The sequence below is a fragment of the Lingula anatina genome, chromosome 4, assembly GCF_051362555.1.
Source record: "Lingula anatina isolate TDL-2025a chromosome 4, LinAna3.0, whole genome shotgun sequence".
Classification (NCBI taxonomy): Eukaryota; Metazoa; Brachiopoda; class Lingulata; order Lingulida; family Lingulidae; genus Lingula; species Lingula anatina.
The window spans coordinates 8,398,242-8,421,155 of record NC_141770.1 but is presented as its reverse complement, the minus strand read 5'-3'; the positions used below and the strand labels follow the sequence as shown (position 1 = coordinate 8,421,155).

The 22,914-nt window shown below is 36.7% G+C and overlaps 2 protein-coding genes across 3 annotated transcripts in view; one reads left to right on the top strand and one right to left on the bottom strand.

The window, feature by feature from the left end:
- The window catches only part of LOC106174030 (uncharacterized), a 21,294-nt gene extending 11,842 nt beyond the window's left edge, over positions 1-9,452 (bottom strand). The window contains exon 1 of the mRNA XM_013555401.2: positions 9,268-9,452. Coding sequence (XP_013410855.2) covers positions 9,268-9,307 — 40 coding nt within the window. The 5' untranslated portion in view covers positions 9,308-9,452. The remainder of the gene's footprint in view (positions 1-9,267) is intronic.
- On the top strand, positions 9,445-22,883 carry LOC106174013 (uncharacterized). Of its 2 annotated transcripts, none has more exons than XM_087011681.1 (6): positions 9,445-9,572; positions 10,943-12,188; positions 16,405-18,270; positions 18,651-18,943; positions 19,649-19,835; positions 20,357-22,883. In XM_087011681.1, the coding sequence occupies exons 2-6, from the start codon at positions 10,970-10,972 to the stop codon at positions 21,493-21,495; spliced, it is 4,704 nt and encodes a 1,567-aa protein (XP_086867807.1). In that variant the 5' UTR covers positions 9,445-9,572; positions 10,943-10,969; the 3' UTR covers positions 21,496-22,883. The 2 variants fall into 2 exon arrangements, with proteins under 2 accessions (XP_086867807.1, XP_086867808.1); XM_087011682.1 differs by having other exon boundaries at positions 9,487-9,539.
- Positions 22,884-22,914: the final 31 nt, after the last annotated feature.

Sequence of the window (22,914 nt, the reverse complement as noted above, 5' to 3'; positions counted from 1 at the left end):
GTCACACTGAAAACAATAGTGAATCCAGTTGACTGAAAAGTTCACAACTCTATTAAGAGACCATAAACAGTCCTTTTTTCTTATTAACATTTCTTATTAACACAATCTCCACTGTGATTGGTCAATGCGTAATGGGAGATGAGAAAACTAATACTTAAAGACTTGGATTAGGACACAATGCTGTGCTTAAACACCAGGAACTCCATTCATTCTCCATTTCCAAGAATCCTTAGTCAGACATCAATTCATATCTATGTTTTCCAGTATTTCCATTATGTTCACTTGGTCCCACTGGGTGTACTAGTACCCACTGGGTGTACTCACTGGGGGTACCTCACCTGTTGTTGCTTTAACCCCATTTACACTGGACGGTGACCTTTTTGTGTCCTTTGTGCAACCATGAAACTGGCATCGCTGTGGTCATAAAAAAGAGGCACAAGCACCGCTTTGCTTGCAAAATGAGTGCTCAATAATCGGCCAGTTGTCAGCACGTAAAGTATTATTGTTTATTTTTATTTATTTATTTATTTTTTTACTCTCAGTGCCATACTACGGGATGCAGAAAGGATGCCGTCCGGTGTAAAGGGGGCTTTACTGAACAAGGTCAGTCCCCCTATAAAAAGTGGTCATTTTGAATTAGTTTATTTTATTGGTTTAAAACTTTGGAAAGGTTTGTAATTTTTATTCAGTACTTTTTTCTCTTTTTTGGTGACAGGTGGATATTCCTTATTGCCAAGGAACATGTTTTCGTTTATTATAACTATTTTTCATTTGAAATTTTAAAAAAAAAAGCACAGATGAAAAACACTTAAATTTAAATAAAAAATGAAACTTCAGCAGGCAATACATTTCATTATATAAAAACAATCATTTACGTTAGATTTAGATTAGAGTTTATAAATATTTGTTTCCAGCATTCACAAATATATATATATATATATATATATATCCAAGCATTAACTATGTCAAAAGTATCACAATAAAATATAAATTATATCACATTTAAAAAAAGATATGTATGCCACGTTGTCATGTTACGGATATATATATTCATCAAGACCTGTAACATTTGATCCAACGTACTTTATGCCACCGCAAGTCTCTCACTTATTTCTCTACTTTTTTTTTCTCAAGTCAAAATATATATGTAAGACAGTTAATGCACAGGGCCATAAAGCAGAACGGAAAATGCCAGTGGAACATTAAATCACATAATTTATGGCAATGATAATATAGCAAGTTATTCACTAGGAATCTGTCAGTGCAAGGTCACTGACAACTTAAAGTTAGTAAATTATGATTTTTGGCAGGGTAATGTTTTGAACCTCGTTCTCAATTACTGACAACTAAAGAGAAAGAAGTTGTCTTTTTTGTTGGAAGGGTAGGGAAGGGTTACTTTTCCACCTTCAGACTTAAGTCAGAGATAATTAGAGATGAATAAATAATACCCTATTATTATTATTATTTTTTTTTTGGCAAAGTTTTTTTTTTTTAATTATAATTGTCAATCAGTCATACCCCTATGGGACTTGAAAAGAGAACAGAAGTAGACGTTTCCTTCTGTAATCTTCTGGCACAGGAAGGACATAAGAGGGCCATAAATTTTGTACAAATTGCGTAGTTTGTATTTATTATAAACATTCTGTGTTTTTTTACACTAGTTTACTCTGATTTTTTTTTAGCTCATACTTGAGAAGCTAACAGAAAGTTACCACTGCACTGTTCAAGTACTGTGATTATAAATAGACTGTACTTTTAATTATCTTTACTTGTTTCACAATGTTATCCTACTTTTAGCTTCTTGCAATGGCAGTTTTTGCCATGTGAAATCAAAAATGAAAGCTTTCAATTAAATTAAACATTTAAGCAGTTAAAAGAGTGGGTATAAATTAAATTTCTTATTACTGGGCCAAAAATTTTATCTTAATATTAACTGAAAATAGTATAACAGTATTGGAACAAACTTCAATTCTATCCTCTATCAAGCAATTATACCATAAGTTTCACCTTCCTAAAAACCTTTCAGGAATGTCAAAACATTGATAAGAGAATGTTTATTCTGTCATATATCACATTTTACAGTACAACAATAACACCTAGGGTCAAAACAAGATACCCGTTGATAAACAGAAGAACCTTAACCAGTGTCATAAATACTTTCGTCACACCACATCTCATTCCTTCCAAATGGTATATAAAGACTTACATAGGAGCTTTACTGGCCATCAGCTTTAAGTATAATTGGCCTAAGGCAAGCTACTGTTGTCAACAACAAAAGCTAAAGAAGAATATGAACTATGCAAGCAAATACAAATTTAAAGATTGAGAAATCAGAACAAGGTTTTTTTTTTCAAGCTTGTCTGCAAAATAAAATATATATATATATATATAATAACTGAAACAAAAGAACAAATTGAAGTTAAAAAGGTTATCTGCAAATGACCTGATGTCTGTGTTATGAAAGAATTTTGAAACTTGTAGTCTAAAACTTTACACCAACAACAATAAACAATTATGACTCCCTATAGGCATATTTAAAAGGGCTTTTTAATCAGTGTAGTTAATGGCCTCTTGGTGATCTCTTGTTGACCCAACCTAAGGTCACTGCTCTGAAATGACCTGTGGTCAAATGTCCTGAGAATATCTAAGGGTGCATTCACAATGGCACTATCGTACCAGGTAGATCGATCCAACTCTGAGGGGATTCTCTCTACATGCAATCAGGGCCCCGTAACTCGAAAGCATTGCGCATTGCGACCGAGCGCAAACATCTCGATAACATAACTCGCCTATACTTGCCCCATATAATACATTGTAGCCTCTATGTGAAATCGCTATTCACAATACGCGATGCTTTCGAGTTACGAAGCCCAGATGAACTGAATGACTTGTCTAGTCGAGCAGCTAGGGGTGAATACGCTTATGAAAGCTTTAAATTCACTTCATTTTGAGTACAACTGAATGCAGACAAAAGTTTATCCCCCCCCCCCAGCTGCTTGCAGAGGCATGTCATTCACTTAATCTGACTGTATGCAGGGAGAGTCCCCACGGAGTTGGATCAATCTACCTAGTACATAAGCTTCATTGGGAACACACCCTAAGAAGTCCAGACACCTACATATAGAAAACACCCCCCAGCTACTAACCAAAATAGTAACACTTACACTAGTGAAGGTATAATGTAGGAAATAGTAGCCGGATATTATGACAGCCTGTTTATGTTTTTTTTCTTGTAAAAACACAAGTGAATAAAAAAAAAAAGAAAAACACCATAATAAGACTTAGACTGTATTCCCATGCCTAGATCAATCCAGCTGGATCGAACTAACTCCCTGGGGAGGCTCACTAAATTGCTATCAACTAACTGGCTATAATGTCTGTCTCGCCTACCGAATAAGCTAGGGGAGTAAAGATAATTACCCCCTAACAGCTTAACTAGGCGTGACAGACATTTAAGCTGGTCAAGTTGACAGCAATTTAGTGAGACTCCCCAGGGAGATAGATCGATCCAAATATCTATGGGAATGGTCCCTTAAAGTAACACATTTCAAGATATGCTACTTGTGACATAGTAGTAATATAAAATATAATAAAATGTAGCTAAGGACCTCAGAAAGAATACTACATCATCCACTCTATTTGATCTGACTAACATTTTACAAGCTTGAATCATCTATCTTGAAATACCTAAATACCAAATATATTAAACCAAAGTTGAATGCATTAATATTAATAGGTCATTGGGCAATGGTTAAGCAGCAAATAATCTAAACAATTAAAAGACATATTAGTTTCAAAATCAGTTTGGTTACTCCTACTGAACAAAGTGCACTATAATCTAAATTTCTAAATCTACTGTACATTGGTTACCCACCAGGATCTTATTATATTTTACACACTTTGAAATATTTATCAAAAACAAATCCGTTTTTTAAATAAACAACTGGGCGCAGTCACAAAACTTTAAGCACTCTGTCACATTATGTTATACTGAATGATATATTACTTCAGCTCCCAGCTTTCTGTAGTTTCCATATATAGTCTAATCTGGTAATAATACCATACGAAAAAAAAGGTTAAAAAAACATTATAATCACCACTGGAGTAGCAAGGCTTCCAACTGGGGGTCCTGGACTATTATAATGTCATAGATCTAATAACCAGTATACAAAATCCATTACAAGAACTAAATTTCTTTGGGAGTAACCTCGATAACGAGAGCCATATAATAAAATAAGCTGAGGACCAATAGATCACAAAAAGTCATCAATATGTCACCGAGAAATGGCAATTAGATGCTGGCTTGCACCTGCCCGACAGACCTTTAACCAAACCTTCTAATGGTGTCAATTAATTGTGAGCTTCATAGGGGAATAGAACTTTTCAGCATAAGTAACAACATTACAGTATCCACAGGTCAGGGCCATGTTGGGGAGAGTACATGCGGAGAAACATGGGTAGTGGGGTTGGGAAATTGATCATTCTGTCTATGGAAATTGAATTCTGTTCAATCCTGCTGGAATCTGGATTTAGTAAAAAGCCCTTTTCTGGTATACAGGTTATTAAATATTTACCAAGAATTCACAGACATGGTAAGCCATCAATTCACAGACCTTGTGAAAAAGAAAGAAAACATCTAGAATGACTGCTACAATGGAAGCAAATCATTCTCGTTTTAATCTAACTTGTGAAAAAATTCAGCCACGCGGAACATTTTTAAAAGTCTAATCGATGACAGGAAGGTTGAATTATTTACTGGCTTCATGTAAATGGCACATTTTTAACAATTGGCATCAAAAATGCACACGGTTGTGAATCCATTGGTGTGCATAGATTAGATGTTATTTTAAGGTAAACATGCAAAACTTCTATCTGTCTTCTACTAACAGTGAAGGATATTGGAAGTCTTTCTGGTAACTTGAGGAAGTTGCATGATACTGGGGGGCTATTGGTATTGAAAACCATTAATTATCACCCACACAATTCCTTTTAACATAAAAATTATTTCAGAAGTGTGAAAAAAAAAACCCTGGCAATATAATATGGGAGGAAAGACAGTCCAGTATAGGAACACCCAATAATATTCTGACATCACAATTTTGATACGTGATACAGAAGATCAACTCATTTGGAGAACTGTAAAGTTGAAAACCATGAAGCTTCTGACTGACTATATGATTGCTCTACACCAGTAATTTAGATATATATTTACATCATACATATACATATGACCTTGAGAATGATTGATTACTGTGGCAGCCAGCACTGGAAGAGTGATAACAAGACGTGTGTATATATCTACACTTTCAGTTTCTGACATTCTGACATTCTGCATTTCTTGGCATTTTCCACACATATCAATACAAACATTGCTCTCAAATGTCGCAATAAATCATTGATATTACGACTAAATTCTTGTTGGTTTTGACTTAAACCTTTAAAGTTTCACATGAGTAGCAAATACATGGTTTCAATGCCTAAACATTATTTATTCTTGAAGTAATTTAATAAAAAATATTTTAGTTAAAGACACGTGAAACTAACAGGAATGAGACTTCTGTTGATGCAGTTAAAATTCAACTCATTAATTAATTTAAATATTACACTGCCAAATAGATGTCTTTTTAATATCCTGTTTAAAACAACTAGGACTGTTTGCTTGAAATTACAAACTAAATAAATACAAATAAAAAGAAAGAATGAAATAAAAAGTAGTTAATTTCTTGGAATTGTATTTAAGTTCCTTTTACATTTCAAATTAATTGTCTTTAATTTAGCATCTGTGGAGAGTGTAGCATAAACAGCTACATGTATATTCTTTAAATATCCATGTGGACAGCAAGCTCCATAGACTATTTTGTCTCCAACAACTCTGAAACTTAATGTTAAAAATAAGTGGTGACATGGAAAATGACCATATATATCAATTACAAGTAGGGCAATTTTGTCTGTAATTAAATTTCTGACTGCAGGTTCATCAATACTTGTTTGTCCAGTGTTACTTTCTTTTACAAACATATATCAAATACGCACATATATGGCGGAAACCTGTAGAAAAAAATGGACATATAATTGCCCGTCGTCCATTTGTGTTCCTGATTAAATTTTGGTGTGGTGGAATCAATCCCGTAAGTCATGGAGTCTGAGATTAAGATGGACAACTGCCGCTTGGTGACATGAATCCAATCAAGCAGAGTAGTAAGTTGTGTTTCCAGTCAGGTTAAGTGAAATATCTTCTGTGTTACTCATCTCCAAATAGTTCATCACAGGTTCAAATCTTAGAGAGAGAGAGAGAGAGAGAGAGAGGAGGGGGTGGGGAGGGGGGAAGGTCTTGAAAAGTGGATCTTTTTACCATCTTAGATGACCCAACTTGAGAAATGGTATAGAACCTAGATCAAATTTTGATTCAAAGGGGTGCTTCTCTGGCCAATAGAGCTTTTATTTTGAATGCTCAAACCCCTTGTTCACTAGTATAACTCGATATAATCTAATACGTATCCTGTCCCACCCATCACTATGGAAATTGAGATTAAACTGGCTTGTCTTTGGTGGGCTAATCATTATTATTATTATTAGATGGCCTGCTCAGTTGGGCCACACTAAGTAAGGTTAATCCAACTGGAAACACGACAGAAGTGTACTTTAAGAATAGCAAGTTGTACAGCGTACATGTCAATGGTTCAATATCATGCTTCATTCAGACTGCACCACAAACAGCATAGAGAGGAGAGCATCATGGACTCTAGCTACCATTTAACCCATGTACATATTCTGTCAAATTCACTGAAAATGGTGAACCTCCAATCCCCCCCCCAAAAAAAAAAAAAAAATTAATTAATTAATTTATTTAAATAAATAAATAAATAAATAAACGAAGATGAGCAGTGATTCAAAAACTTGCTTTGACTGAAACATTTACTATTAAGCCGTTTGGCTCAAACAACATTATAGTAGAGGATGCTGTCATGCAGTAGTGATTGTATGGGTTCATAATTAATGGGAAAAACATCTTATTCAAAACAGTTCCTCAAAATGAGTTGATCCACCTACAGTTTTGATTGTTGTGTAGAGGTGGTTTTAAAAACAAATTGATTATGTTATATCTTAAATGGTCGCCATATAATTCATTGATAGTTAATAGTGAGAACACTTTTTTGTTATACTATAGTGAATTTAATATTTAAATCATGAAAAAGTACTTTTCCCATCTTATCCATGAAAGAAAAAAGTGGAACTAGCAACCTGTGTCTAATAATCATCTTCAATCTGAAACCAATTATTACTGAATTATTCACATTTACGGGACAGGAAATGCCGACATTGTTCATAAAAACATATCCCACCACCTGTGTGCAAGCTGTCATCATTTAATACAGCACAAACATACCTTTAATTACACGACTGATAACCCAGACACAATATGGTATAAAATTAACAGTCATGCTATGTGTGATTCCGCATCTCCGAGTTTATATCTGGCTAAATATCAGGCTAACTATCCACAATTAATCAAAATCACATTGTCTACAATCTGATATTGGATGAATTTTATTTCTGAAACAATAGGATTAATGGAAATTTTATATTCACCACTGCTAATATCACCTCAATATGTCCAAAGCACCTTTTTTTAATGCCACAGTAAAAACTTTCAAAAATCCTAGAATCTGGCATTATTTAGTAAGCCTGTAATCCATCCAAATTTAACTACAACCAATTACTTGGCCCCAACTCAGCATAATCCTGCCCTTCCTCTGGATAATCCCACTGTGCTGGTATACCTGCGACAGGTAAGTGATGATTGATTAGTGCCATTAATGACATATGCTACAGATTGGCTTTATCTAGGTCAATGCATCAGTAAACATTATGCACATCAAACTTGACATTATATTAATATACTGCACAAGTCATATTGACAATTCTCCACATTCTGATTTATTGCTGGTATGGTTTATCAACTTATCTGGTAGACCATTTGGAAGGAAAAAGGAGTTCTATCTGATCTGGTACAACTGTTTTAACTAAAAATGAACCCACACTCTTGAACATTTTAAACAACCCTCCTCTTTCTTTCCCATGTTGATGTAAGGGACATTGTTTAGATTAGATGAGGTAGAAATTACAGTGATAGAAATTACTTTTACTCTGGCTATGCCGTAACATGTTCATATTGTAATTGGTAACTATGGCAACTCAGTGGCACCCTGGTGAACAATTCTTTTCTCGTCTATCCAAGTGGAGTTGTCACATAATCACACACGACAGTGATTAACTCCATTTGCTTCAATGTTCCACGGAGTGTTACCCCAGTTTACAGCGCATTGTTTTCCCCCTGAAGCTTATGACAGCTGACAGACTGTTATTGTACATGCGGCTAAGAATCGGCGGAGAATTGCAAGAGGTTCCTGTGTGTCGCCCCTTTCCATCACTTTCTGTAATCTGATCGACACAAGTCTTTTGTGTACAAACCCAGGCAGACTGTTTTCTAAGCCCCTACTCATTAGCCCTTATTTATGTGACTGAAAACTGACAGGTCTGCATAATAAATGGCATTATTTCCCACCATATGACTGATAACAAGTTCTATCAATCACACGCAGTAATTTCAGCCAGGCTCCGACATTCTATCATCCAGGCAACCCAGATTACCTTCAAAGCGGAATGCTGTCACATTTCATAAACCCACTCCAGATGATAAAATACAATGCCATAGTAACACAACCCTGCACTTCACAGCAACACAAAAACAATCACTATCATCAGGTGGAGCAATCAATCAAATGGTTGAAAAACAGCTCGCTAGTTGAAAAAGACGGCGGTCTGCAATATTTGATCTACAATGCGTGCCTACTCCTTACTTTTTCTGTTTGCTTCACTGAGCAAACACACTTACACAAAAGCTAAGGACCGTGATTGATTAGCACTGAGAATGAGCCGGCAGCTTCGTACAAAGGGTTTATGACAGATGATTGACAGTGAGTAATGGCCAGACTTGATGAATGCGAGACAAGGTGTCTACCTATGACAGATGGTGTAATAAAAAATAACCGGAGCCTTCTGGAAGGAAAATGGTTGAATAAACTGGCCTCGCCCATCTTGCATTTTCGAGTTTTTCTCACCACTGAATGTTGATGATTTAAAATGAGAACTGTCAGTAAAATAACGATACACAAAGGAAATGTAAACAAATTCATTCAGGTGCCTGACGTGAAATGAAACAGACGACTTTTCAAGTCACGCCGGTTTTCAATCGTTCATACTCACAATTATGGCGTTTGGGGCACTCCTGCTTCCGTCTAGGCATTGTTATAGTATCTGCTGTCGTTCCTTTTCATCTGTGCACACCTCGACTTCGAATTTAGCGCACAAATTCAGACGACCGTGCAGGTTCAACGTGAGCCACTATTGACCTGCTAATGTAAACCGGAAATGTAGTTCACGCGAGGAATTGTGGGGGAATGTCCAATAATTGCTCTGAGCATGCTCAGTACTCACATCAAAGAAGAACATATCCGGTCTTTTGGCTGAAGCGATCGGTTTGTCAACATAACATTACAATTAAAATTTGCGTAAGCTATTCAGTTTCACGAACATTATGTAAACATGTCGAAAAAAACCTTGTAAATTAAAACGTCCAATCCATTGATGTGCATGTAGAACAATCGGTGTGCGTGAGTTGATTCACGGCTGAAATCCGACGCTTGCCGAGTGCAAATAGTACTATAATCACTAATACTGCTACTAGTACTATTAAACAGTAAAGTGCCCTTTTAAGTCGAGATCTCAGCTAGTGTGGTCCTCTAAGTTTGAAAGAGATCATTTGTGACTTGAAGCATACCAGCGCCCATAAAAGTGAAATTATCAGCAAATCGCCTAAATTTGGCTATATTCACAATTTTCCAAAGCTCCCCACAGAAAATTATAAGGACAAAGAAATGCTTATTTTATCTTGTTTGGTATGAATGCCTTAAGTGAGATAGATGGCCTCTGACAATATATGAGTGTGGACAGGGTGGCTTGTTTGGGAACATTACCTAATACATCGGGTTATTGACTTTTATTTGGCAATCCTGGCATTTTCAGGACTCTAAAGTGTAAATCAATGTGAAATACCTAAGTTATCTTCTACAAAAGAAGTGGTATAAAAAATGATGCAGATATATAGAACTTGATGCCTGGAAGCCAGATATTAGATTTTTGAAGCAGTGTTATTATTCAAAGAATTCAAAAAAGGTTCTTAACTACTTTTGTATCAGCAGTGGCTTCCTGTTGAATATCAAAATTGATGACTAGCAGGATTTTCATTGACACGAGTGTAGAATAAATAAGAGGGAATGAAAGATAGATGTCAGTGCAAGATTGATATACCACCATTCAGAAGATGAAATAATTGCCCATGAATTTATGAAATAAATGCGAAGGACATATATGACAAATTTTCATGTCTGTGACAATAGTTGAATTATTGCTCTTCATGTCATTTCACATTACTCTCTTCATTTGCCCTGAAAATTGGCGAAAAAAAAAAAAAGAAAAACAGGTTGATGCTTTCATTGTTGTACTATTCGGTAACAGTGTACTACTTTTATGATCACAAAAATAATCGCTTTAGAAAATAGGTAAATGTCTTAAATGCAATTTAATTACAAGTAATATTGAGGAAGAAAGGAGGTTATAAATGAAAAAAATTATTGAGCCTGTGTTTGTGGTAGCTACTTGAAGTAGCTGAAATATATATGATATGCAAAGTCCTGAGCAAAAACAAATGTGAAAAAAAAGAAAGAAAATAGGTGAACATTTTATTGAATTTCAACCCAAATTCAAACTTCATTCTTATATTAAAATTTCAATCTGGTTTAGTCAAATTTTACTTAAATCCATCTATCTAGATGAGGTTAAATTTTCCATATACCATACACCAATGTGTTTATCATTACAGGTTAGGCAGCCATAGCAGCCTCCAAAAATGATGGACCTGGAGGAGGACAACGACCCTCACATCTGCCTGAATTGCAATACCACCATAGTGGGTCTCATGAACTACATCACCCATAAGAAAAGCTTGTGTCCTGCAAAGAAACCTAGTCCTGCCAGGGCGACAACTGTCTCTAGGAGCTTGCCACATGAAACTGCTGCAGCTAGTAATATAAACAATACAACACACATAAACATATACAGGAACTATACGTGTACAGATACTGTTGCGCTGAGTAATAATTTTTCAAGCACAGACCATGTGCAGGAAAGGAGAAGCTTTGTCACCACAGAGAGGACAGCTACAATACCTGACAAGGATAACTTGACATGTACGGAGGTGACGCCTGTCACTACGGACTTTCTGTTCGATTTTGCCAATGCCGTAACCACTTTCAGCGCTCAAACTTCATCGAACAGCTCTGTGAGGAATTTTGGTGGAGAACCGTCTTGCAGCCCCATCTATACTCAGTCAAACCTTTCTCTGGATGTCGGTGATGCAAGTAATGGCTTTTCGCTTCCCGTTTTGAGTCCACCGTCCGATCAACCTGGAAAAGCCCAAGACTCAAATATTCCCCTTGAAGAGAAGGACCAAGATGTGAAACGTCCAGAGGATTTCTTTTCTTCTTTAAATTTGCAAGTCAAGCCCAGGAGCACTGGAAAAAGTGGACAAAGTAAAGATGTCGTCAGTTACACGCCTGCTGAGAATGAAAAAGACAAAAGTTTACCAATATCCAACTTACTAGAAAATTTGGGATTCTGCAGCGATTCGGAGAATGAAGAATATGATGAAGAGTCAGAAGAACTAAGTGGTGAAGAGGAGGAGGATGAAAGTGAAGATGAAACCTGGAAACCTGGTTCTCGACCACCTAGAGGCCACACAGGGGGAAAGTGGGAACCTGGTTCTCGACCGCCTAGAGGCCACACAGGGGGCAAGTGGGAACCTGGTTCTCGACCACCTAGAGGCCACACAGGGGGCAAGTGGGAACCTGGTTCTCGACCGCCTAGAGGCCACACAGGGGGCAAGTGGGAACCTGGTTCTCGACCGCCTAGAGGCCACACAGGGGGCAAGTGGGAACCTGGTTCGCGACCACCCAGAGGCCACACAGGGGGCAAATGGAAACCTGATACCCAGCAGACTAGGAGCCAGGGAGGTGGTAAAACCAAACCAAATTCAGTGGCAGAAGGTGGTGGAAAGTGGAAACCTTCAGGTATATCATGCTGCAATGCCGTTGTTATTTATTTTGAAGTATATTTTCTTATTTTTATGATTTTGGAATTATGGTAATTACTCGATCTTTTCAATGGGGGGAGATTGTAAATTTTACTGATACTGTATTATTTGGTTATAATTTCTAAACATCAGAAAATTGCTTTTGTTTGGTAGCAGCAAAATTGAAAAGCAGGTCACTCTATAGTTCTATTATATGCAGTAAAAGCACCACAAATGCTCAATTAAAATATAATTTTGTACTAGTAAATTATAAAATCACAAATCTGAAAGTTTCATAATTTTTGCCTATTGAAATGATCGAGTCATTAGCATAGGTTTTGTATGTGTTATGCTCTTGGAGGTTTTGTTTCTTTTGATTTTTAGGAAGAATATTTCTTTCATTTTCCCAGAGGGTGCTGTTTTGTACAACACTGGAAGGGTTTGGTTTCTTTTCAAATGCAGGAAAGATTATTAAAAAATAAAAAAATCCTTTTAGGGTATTTATTCTTTAATAATTGCAGAAGTATGTTGTATTTTAGTATATGAGGAAGACATCAGACACCTACCTTGCATCTGGAACATAGACATAAAAACAAAGTAATTCTGGATGCAAGTATAATAGACAATTCTCTCAAAGAATTTTTGTTCTAACAAATTTTAGTGAATTTTAATGCAGAAAATTTTTATGCTTTTACTATTTTGAATTTAGTTCATATTTGCAAGGTTCAGAACAACATTGAAATGATTATCTAATAGTCAAAATTCTGTGCACTCTCTGAAGTCCATACCATGCCAAGAGTACAAATTATTAATATTTCTTTTGATTTTTTTTTTCAAAGCAAGTATTTACGACAATAATACACTTATCAGTAAGTTGAAGGCCAGTGCACATAACACTAAGACAATATACTTTGATCTTGTTATGTAAAATGACAGTATCTGGACCCATCTTAGTAATGATGATACATACTTTTGATCTGAGAAAGAAGATTAAATCTTGGTTAATGACCTCGTATGACATTTGATTTCTGTTTAACCAAATGTGGAGGCATGGTTAAAGTACAATGTGTCCAACTTACCATATATAATAGGTATTTCCAATAATACCATGGGAATTTACTTAATGTGAACCTCAGTAAAATATGAGTTGGAGATTTGTCCGAGACATGAGCCACTTGCTCCAAGCCCCCTGCTTGTAAAAAAAAGTCTGCCTAAAAAAACATTACCGTTCTTCAGTTGTGATCTGCAGCATTGTCAGGGGCGGATTTAGGGCGTCTTCTGGGTCTTCCGGAAGACGGTCAGATTTTCAAGTTTATATTGATGGGTGCCTTTTTTTTTCTGTCGGAAGACGGTCAAAAATTGAAGAACAGATCAACAAAGATAATTTGGAAGACTGTCAAAAAATATCTCTGAATCCGCTCCTGATTGTGACCTGGCAAGTGACTTGCTGGGCATGTATCAATATTGTTACTTACAGGTGTATTCAATTGTAAGGCACTATCCTATCCAAAGCTATCATAACCCAAGATGTCTCTGATTTAAACTTTTCTTAAATCTGCCCCCAAATTTTCCATTTCACTAGAATAATGTAAATGTAATGTGAATATAACACAACTTGGCAACTAATTAAAACACAGTGAATTGAATTTCATGAGAAAATGTAAAACTGTTTGTTGGACTGTATGGTTTCAGGTCCAAACTATTATTTCTTTAGTGAAAGAGGCCGCAATGGTACAGTTTGAGAGATCCTAAAATATAATTACACTACAGGTTTTTTTTATTGTTTTCACAAGTCGATTCGCACAAAAAATTGGATGTTTATTGCTTGGCCTTGTTGAGCACATAGACTTCATCTCAAAAGTGACCAAAGGTTATATAGTGGATTAGGAAAAATAATTTATCATATCTTAAACATGGTGCCCATATGTTGGGATAAAATGATTCAAGAATGCCATACCTGCCTCCTAGAAGTGCTTCAAAGATAATATAACTGGCATCGGATACTTTTTAGCAAATGCTGAAAACAGTTACTGTACCCATATGTTTGAAAGGAGCATTTAAAAAAATGTCACAAAAGTATATTTTGGAGCCAGTCAATTAAGCATATTTTTACAATTTTAGAGGTATTTCTTTGCAAGTGTTCTGGAAGGTAGACATAAAATATTTCGATAAATTACAGACAAAGGTGTTTAAAAAGTTGATATTCTTCTTTGGTATAATACAGTAAAATGGATGGATGTTGCACATTTAACTGATCTTGCCCTCGTAAGATAGTTGAAGAATAAAGTACTTGCTCTGTGTAATTTCTGGTCACTGACCTCCTCTGTCATATAATCTGATTGATGACCGGAATGTGTAGGGGGGGGACTGAATGGAACATGTGCAAAAAATAATAATGATAATAAAAAATACCAGTGGGTCAACCAGATTATCAAAAAGAAGAAGATGAAGAAAAAAAGACAAAGTAAAGAATAAAAAATCTTCAAATTTCCTCTCGAAAATTTAATGCACTGTCCATACTGAGATGTGGCATTAGTTGATGAAACCAATACATCATGGCTTTAATGTTTGCTGTCGTGCATTATTTCTCATTACTGGCTGCTGGAGGCTGTGGTTAAGTGCACTAATACAAAAGTGATCTATGATCTCCATCCAAAGACCAGGACATTAACAGACATCCAACATTAGCTACGCCTACTATTTCCTAGAACCAGCCAATGTGGATTAGGGCCGCGTTCACTCTCGAGTTGAGCAGGTCAATCTGAAAGATGTATGCACTGGCCTGATAGTTTTAATTGTTATTAATACGACTACATGAGATGTGCTAGTCTCTCTTCACAACAAGTCCAATGCTGCTGTAATGAACTTTGAGTAGAATCCACAGTGCTGATGTCATTTTGATCGATCCAGTTGAGTGTTATGTGTAGCCAGCCTATGAAGAACAGCGAGGACATAGATTACGTCAGATTGATTACCGATTTGAAGAGTTGTGGCGGAACATTTTATGTTGTTGTTAATTATAATGGAAGGGACATGTTGTTGAGTCACTGCGGAACAAATTATGGGTTGAGAGTAAAAGGCAATTAATACTCCCATGTTATGTTTGGATTCTGGGCTTAAAGTTCAATTAATGATAAGTGGAATTTTGATGAACGTAAATATCAATTGTCTTTTGTACTTTGCTGGTTATTGTTTTCTCCTAATTGCCATGGGCTGGTATCATAAAATGTTTTGATGGAGATTTGATTTCAGATGAATTATTTGTTATTTTAGAGTAATTGTGTCATAGAGTTCATTAAAAAGATGAACAGATAATGCCATATGATGTTAATGGAGGATGGGGCTATTTTCACATCATGCAGTAAATTTAGTAAAACAGTCTAGTAGTGCTTAGAGAGGTCTTAACACGTAAAGAAGTGTCAAGAGTTTTTACTCCTTTTTACAAGTTCTCTAAAAGTTCACTTCTGGTCATTCACTTAAGTTAATTAATTGACCATGTCAGCTATGTTAAGAGGACTCTCTTATGTAAGAACCAGGATATTAAATTATCGTATAAATTTGCAAAGCATACTGGTACAGACTGGCCTGTATTGCTTAGTATGCCACTCCATGTGAAAAGCATTTAGAACACTGGACTAACAAATCTGTGGATGAAATATGGTGACCCACTAAAAAAGCTTGCCATTTAATTCCCAATTAGACACTGAATAGATTCCCTGCAGGGATTAAGCAACAAGCATTCAAGTGGGTGGGCCATGTTTGATCCACAGATCTGTTAGTCTGCTGTTCTGAATGCACTCTAACACCCCATTTCCATAGATTAGATCGACCTACTTTAGATCGACCTAACTCCCTGGGGGTTCACGCTAAATAGCTGTCAGCCAGGCGGACACGAAAGTAAATTACCCCCTTACAGCTTGTAGTAGGCGGGACGGACATTTAAGTCGGATTATCTGAAAGTAATCTGGTGAGACTCCCCGCAGGGATAGATCGATCTAAAATCTATGGGAATAGAGCCTTAAACAATAGAAAGGCATGCAATAAATCTTGCAAAGTGTGAAAATCAATCATGGGTTATGTGACAAAACTTGAATGATAACAAAGAAAATCACCTTCAACCTTTTGATGATTAGAGATAAACCGATATCTGTTTTATGTTATTTCATCATTGTAATTTATATATTTGTCTTTTTATTTTTTAAATTATTTTTTAGACTCTTCAGCCCCTCCACCTAGCCACACTGGAGGGAAATGGATGCCAGTAGGAACAGGGGGCGAGAAGTCCACCAATACAGCACAACCTGGTGCTCCACTGGGTATCCATGATGGCAATACGAATCTCGACCAGCAGCCAGAAGATGGCGCTGTTAACTCTAGTCAACGAGAGGAGCCATGCAGCTTGGATGAGTGGGTGGATGGGGATAATTCTTTTTCTGACTTTGGGGAAGATGATAGAGAGAAGAGTATTAACTCTGTTCGACTGGAAACTGAAGGGAAAAAACATAAGAAGAAAGTCAAAATACCAGATAGTTTGGACGGGAAATATTATTGCCAGCCATGTCAAAAATCATTCAGGACTAAGTATACTTATGCTTACCATTTTGATAGCAAGAACCATAAGCTGAATGTTAAGATTGCTTCACAGCATGGTGACACCAATGAGAAAACATTTTCTGACTACTCTTTTAGAAAAAACGTTGAAGATAGCAGTGATAGGGTAGTTGAAAGTGACAGAAGTGGCACAGGAACTGCAGGAATAAAACATGGGAGTGGAAATGAGATACAAGATAGTGTGGATGGAAGATATTATTGCCAGCCATGTCAGAAATCATTCATCAATAAGTATACCTATGCTTACCACTGTGAAAGCAACAGCCATAAGTTGTGTGTTAAAGTTGCCTCCGTCTCTAAGGACTCCACTGAACCCCACAGCCACAAAACAAGTGCAAATGAAGGTGGAACCAACAACAAGGCAAATGAACTAGGAGACACCACTCGGGGACCATCGGACAAACACAACAGGAGGAAAAACCGCGAGGAAACTTGTTCCTGTGAGGAGGAAGAAGGTAGTGTTGAGGGTGGAAGAGAACCCTCGGAGACAGACACCGAGGATTATTATAGCGGAACATGTGACCCAGATGTGAACGACAAGGTGAATGAAAGTCATGAATGGGAGAATGCGATTGGGCAGGGCGATGCTAATGAAGGTGAAGATAACGATCATGATACCAAGTGTGGTCCTGATTTTGTGTATTCCTGCGTCCCCTGTGGTAGAACATTTAATTCTAAATACACCTATGCTTACCATTTGGAATCTGGCTTACACAAGAGAAGAAGTGGCCCAAAAGAAACCGAGGAAAAGGAAGATGTGAAGATCATCTGTAGGCCCTGTGACCGAGTGTTTCACAATAAGTACAACATGGCCAGGCACCTGCTGACGGGTCTGCACTGTAAGAAGGCCAAAGGTCATCCCGAGGAGTTGAACTTGATCGTGCGCTACCAGGCGCTCATGCTGCGCCTCAGTCCATACCAGTGCCAGATATGCTCATTTTTCTGCAACTCTCACAGTGATCTCAAGATCCACATGGCCACGGCTGATCATGTGACAAAAACCTGGGATTTGATTGGTCCAATGATGTGTGGTATTTGTAAGTTCACGTGTGAAACCAATGAGACTATGTTGAAGCACATGGAGCTGGCGGAGCATCTGAAAGCACTGAAGAGCACTGACCGTGTATGTGTCATTAAAGAGTCCAGATTTCTGATAAACTGTAAAATATGTGGCAAGAAGGTCCATTCGGCCAGCCAGCTGGAGAAACACTTGAATACGAAGCACACTAATCCTCCTAAGGAAAGGCATACCCCAGTGTGTGCACAGTGCGGGATAACGTGCATCTCCAATTACGCACTGAACATACATGTGCGGCGCATTCACACAAAGGAAAGGCCGTTCCATTGTAACATTTGTCAGGTTTCCTTCTTTGATCACTACACCTTGTTTCTTCATGAAATGAGCATCAAGCATCAAAAGATGTGTAACCAAAAGAATGGAGAAAATAACAAGCCAAAGAAAAAGTTAGGTGGGTGGCAAGTTTTGTGAAAGGTTGCTTTTTAAGAGTTTTCTGAATTGTATGAAAACTCAGAATTCAAAGTAAGACCAAGGAGAGCATGGTTAAATCTTAAAAAAAAATAAATAAATAACTGAATGAATTTTTTATAATTTATTGTATTGAATTAAATTATTAGTACTTAATGTTTCAGTATACAGTATAAGAATATTCTTAACCAAAGTGGTCAACATGTTTTAAACAACAGTTATGCTTTATACATATTTAGGATTGGTTTGGCCTTCTTTCTCTTTCAGAGAATAATTAATAAAGGCATTCCCATCTGTTATGAATTTGATTAATAATCAAATATATTTTTTCATCTATATATAATATACATGTGTGTATTTCAGAGTCCAGAGATAAGGCCAAAAAGAATGGAAAAAAGAGTTTGTATAAATGTAGACAATGTGACTACACTGTGACAGTGCATGCTCAATTACGACAGCACTTCATTCAAGCGCATGCTGATGCCGTACAAGAATGCAAAGTGTGTGGGATCACATTCTGCGATAAATACAAGTTGAAATCCCACTGCAAAACTTCAGGGCATCGGAGGAAGGAGCAGCTAGCAGAGCAGGCTGATGTACACGTCTTTTCCTGTGACATTTGCAAGAGGAAATTCTACAGCTCTAAGACGTATAAGGTACCTGCCTAGGTCATTGCCCAAGAGCATTATGTGTACAGTTCAATTCAATTCAATCATGATTTGTGTTTATGGTAAATTTATAACCACACCAAGAAGTTGTATCTCACTGCTGAGCTTGAATATTTTATTAGTAATCTAACTAGTACATCTGTTCATTATATGAAGATATATATTTTTTCAGTCACAAACTGGCAATGCAATCACCAGTTAGAGAATGGTAATGCACCAGTTGTATTGCTGTTATTATATTATATTATATTATATTGTACACGGTCATGATAATTTATGAATTGAATTTAAATTCAATTAAATTCAATTGAAACCTAGTGCCAGGCAATTTTAGGCTTGTCTTGGTCACAGTAAATTTAATTTTCTTTCATACCAAAAGAGGGCAGCACATTTTGTAAAACAATGATTGAGACCAGTCAGTAATGATGATGGAAACTGGTAACTTAAATGAAAGCGCTTTTAATTTGAGCTGAAAAAAATTATAAAATTTTTCTTATGGTGTAACTGAAGTTTATAGAAGTGTAACAAAAGCTAAATGCTTTATTTGGGCTAAGAAAATGGAAAATATAAAACATTTCCTTTCTTTCATTGTCCTTCATTTCTTCATAGACTTTCAATATTAGTATACATTGTAAGTGTTATAAGTCTGTGTAAATACCCTTCTGCTTACCCCTGTATTTTTTTCCATTTCAGAAGCACTTGGTGTCAGCCCACGCAGAGTCATGTGGGATGGACCTTATGGGCAGCGCACATGAAACTCAGGAGAAATACAAAGATTTCCTGAGTAGCATCCAGCAGTCCCGTAGCAAAGTCCCTTGCCCAGACTGTGGGAAACATGTTGCACCCAGATATATGGAGTCTCATTTGAGAGTACACACAGGTACTAGAATTTTCTGCGGTTCAGGACCCCTTCACCTTCCCCTGTCCTCTACACACACTTACATACAAGCACACACACACACGCACGCACATGCACGCACACACACACTTCCCCTTCCTAGTTTTATAAATGCAGCTGAGACATTTCTTCTGTCTTCTTCACCTTTTTGCACATAAAGTGCTAAATTTTATTGCACCAATATCTGATTGTCTATTAAAGAAAAGGGGGGGGGGGAGCTATTTCGACCAGTTGAGGTCGTTTTCACCTTTTCAACCATCTTTAGGCAGGTAATCACAGAACTCTGTTTTAAGGCGTTTGGAAAATTTGTACACCATTTTATCTTTACGCATTTAATAGTGGAATGCTTCCTATCATGAATGTCATCTGTTATATTTTTTATCAGGTGCATAATATACAATTACCTTTAAAAATTAAAAAAGCAAAGTTAAATCTAAAATAGCCATTGGCTTGGAGTTTTTTTCGGAATAAAAATTGAAGTTATTCTGTATTTTTGATTTTAGGCGAACTTCCGTTCAAGTGTACACAATGCTCCACCTGCTTCTCTCACGTGGACACTCTTCGCCGCCATGTCTACCATGTCCATCTCAAAGAACCACGAGGAACGTGCAACCTGTGTAAGAAATCCTTTTTCACCAGTCATGGCTACAAAGTCCACATGCTGTCTCACGACAAAAACGCTGTCAAACAGTTTGTTTGCGATGTGTGTGGTGCTGAATTTTGGACACAGTCATCTTTGAACCTCCATCAGAAAAATCATCAGAAAAATTTTCAGTGTCCGTACGAAAATTGCAGAGTAAAGGTAGCATACAAAAATGACCTGAAGCTTCACATGCGCGTGCACTCAAATGAGCGGCCATATTTGTGCGATCTGTGCGGCTACGCAGGCAAGGGTCAACAAGCACTAACCCGCCATCGCAGGACTCACACAGGTGAGCGAAATTACAGCTGTGATTACTGCCCTTACAAGAGCACAGACTGTACCAAGATGAAGAGACACATGCGCATTCATATTGGCTCCAAGCCCTTCAAGTGCCCCTACTGTGAATATTCCTGCAACACTTTGGAGAACGTGAGGAAACACATTCTCAAGTCTAAAAAACACAAAGATTGTTTTGTGTACCCATGCAGATTTTGCTCCTATGGTAGCAATAGCAGCAAGGAATTCAAGTCACACATTCTCAGCGAACACAAAGACCAGATCAGTGACTCTGGCACTATAGACGTCGTATCAGTGTACTCAGGATTGTACGTGAAAATAGAAGATCTAAAAGCCCCTGCTGAGGGAATGAAAATATTTCAGGTGAAAGAACATACTGGGTCAAGCTATAACACAGGCAAGAAGAAGGGTGCGGGAGGTGAAAAGCAGAGGAGTAAATTAAAAAGAAAATGTGAAAATGATCACAGCTATGATGCGCTCAGCAAGAAAACGAGAGGAAATGAGAGCGCTGACATTCCAACAGCTGTATCCACTTCTGAATCGGCAATAAATGCTGACGGTGCACACATAATAACTGATAGCATAGGTGATGAAGTCACTGTTGTTATCAATTTTACAAATAGCAATGATCATAGAACAATAGGATCTTCTGTATTTACTCCAGCTGGTAACACGAACAACAAAAATGGGAGACAAAAATAGAAATACTATGGTCACTCTAGTCATACACACTCCCACCCTCACACTTTTTCACTGTATCAATATAGATTTGGTAAATACTTGAGGCAGTACAGGTAGTGTGAAAAATACTCAAATATGTGTAAGGTCAGGGGCAGATCCAGAGATATTTTCTGACAGTCTTTCAAATTATCTTTGTTGATCCATCTTCAGTTTTGACCATCTTCTGACAAAAAAATTATATACCTGTCGATGTAAACTTGAAAATCTGACCGTCTTCCCGAAGACCCAGAAGACAGCCTCAATCTGCCCCTGAAGGTTTTAAGCATTGGGTTTACAAAGTCTAGGTAAAACTGTTAAAACTTAACCTTCACTGTCCAACAGTTCAGAATTATAAAGAATAGAAGAAAAGAATCACAGACATTCAGTGAAAAAGAGGCCAAGTCCTTGGTGGTTAACATTTCATGATAGGGATGTTGATTTTGCTTTTCTGTTGTTTTTCATCTTATTGATATCTGTATCAATATATCTGTAGGATTGGTTATTGATTCAGTGCATTTGAATAGATGTTCTCTTTTTCATACTTCTTATGTTATATGAAAATTTAATGGGTATTTTCCCCCCATTTTATTCAGTGTAGATGTGTATATGAAAATTTAATATTCCCCCCCCCCCCATTTTATTCAGTGTAGATGTTTTCTATTTCTTAATATTATTTTCTGTTGTTTATGTAAGTGTAACTAAATTGACATTCAAGAATACACTGTTGGATAAGAAAATGCTTTCAAATGCATTTTGAATCAGTAAATGAAGATGACAATTAAAATTAGTGAGGGGAATAGTGTGGCAAATGCAGTTAAATTTAATGGTTTATTTCAGTCCATATTTTCTCCTCGAATGTCTTAACAGCATGTAGATATCTCCTACAATTTTTATTTTTAGAATCTTTACAACAAACAAAGGTATCTATCTTGGTTTATATTTTATGTAAAAAGTGACTTTATTAAGACTGTAATAAGCATAAGATTGTCACAGGCAGACAGGTCGTTTTATTTATACAAACCACATTAAGTCTAATATTTAAAAGGAAATTTTTGTCGTAGGTATTGTTATTATTTCTGTGTGGTATCATATGATGCTTACTGTTGGGAAAGATCAACTTTTTAAAAATAATGCTTTTTTTGTAAGGAGGGTTACACTTTCTGGTTTGATGTTTACCCAATCGTTTGTTTAACAGAGTTGGTCTCAAATTTAAAATTGGAAAAATTCTTTTGTTGTGCACTAAAACAATACAACTGTTGCAAATACTTTTTTAAGTAGACATCTAGTAATCAGCTTAATAAATTCTTAAAATTTGAACATTCCTATTGGGTGGTAGCAATGCAAATGAAAAGTAAACTACCCAAAGCTAATAGTTCCTTTCTATACAGTGAAAGCACTAAA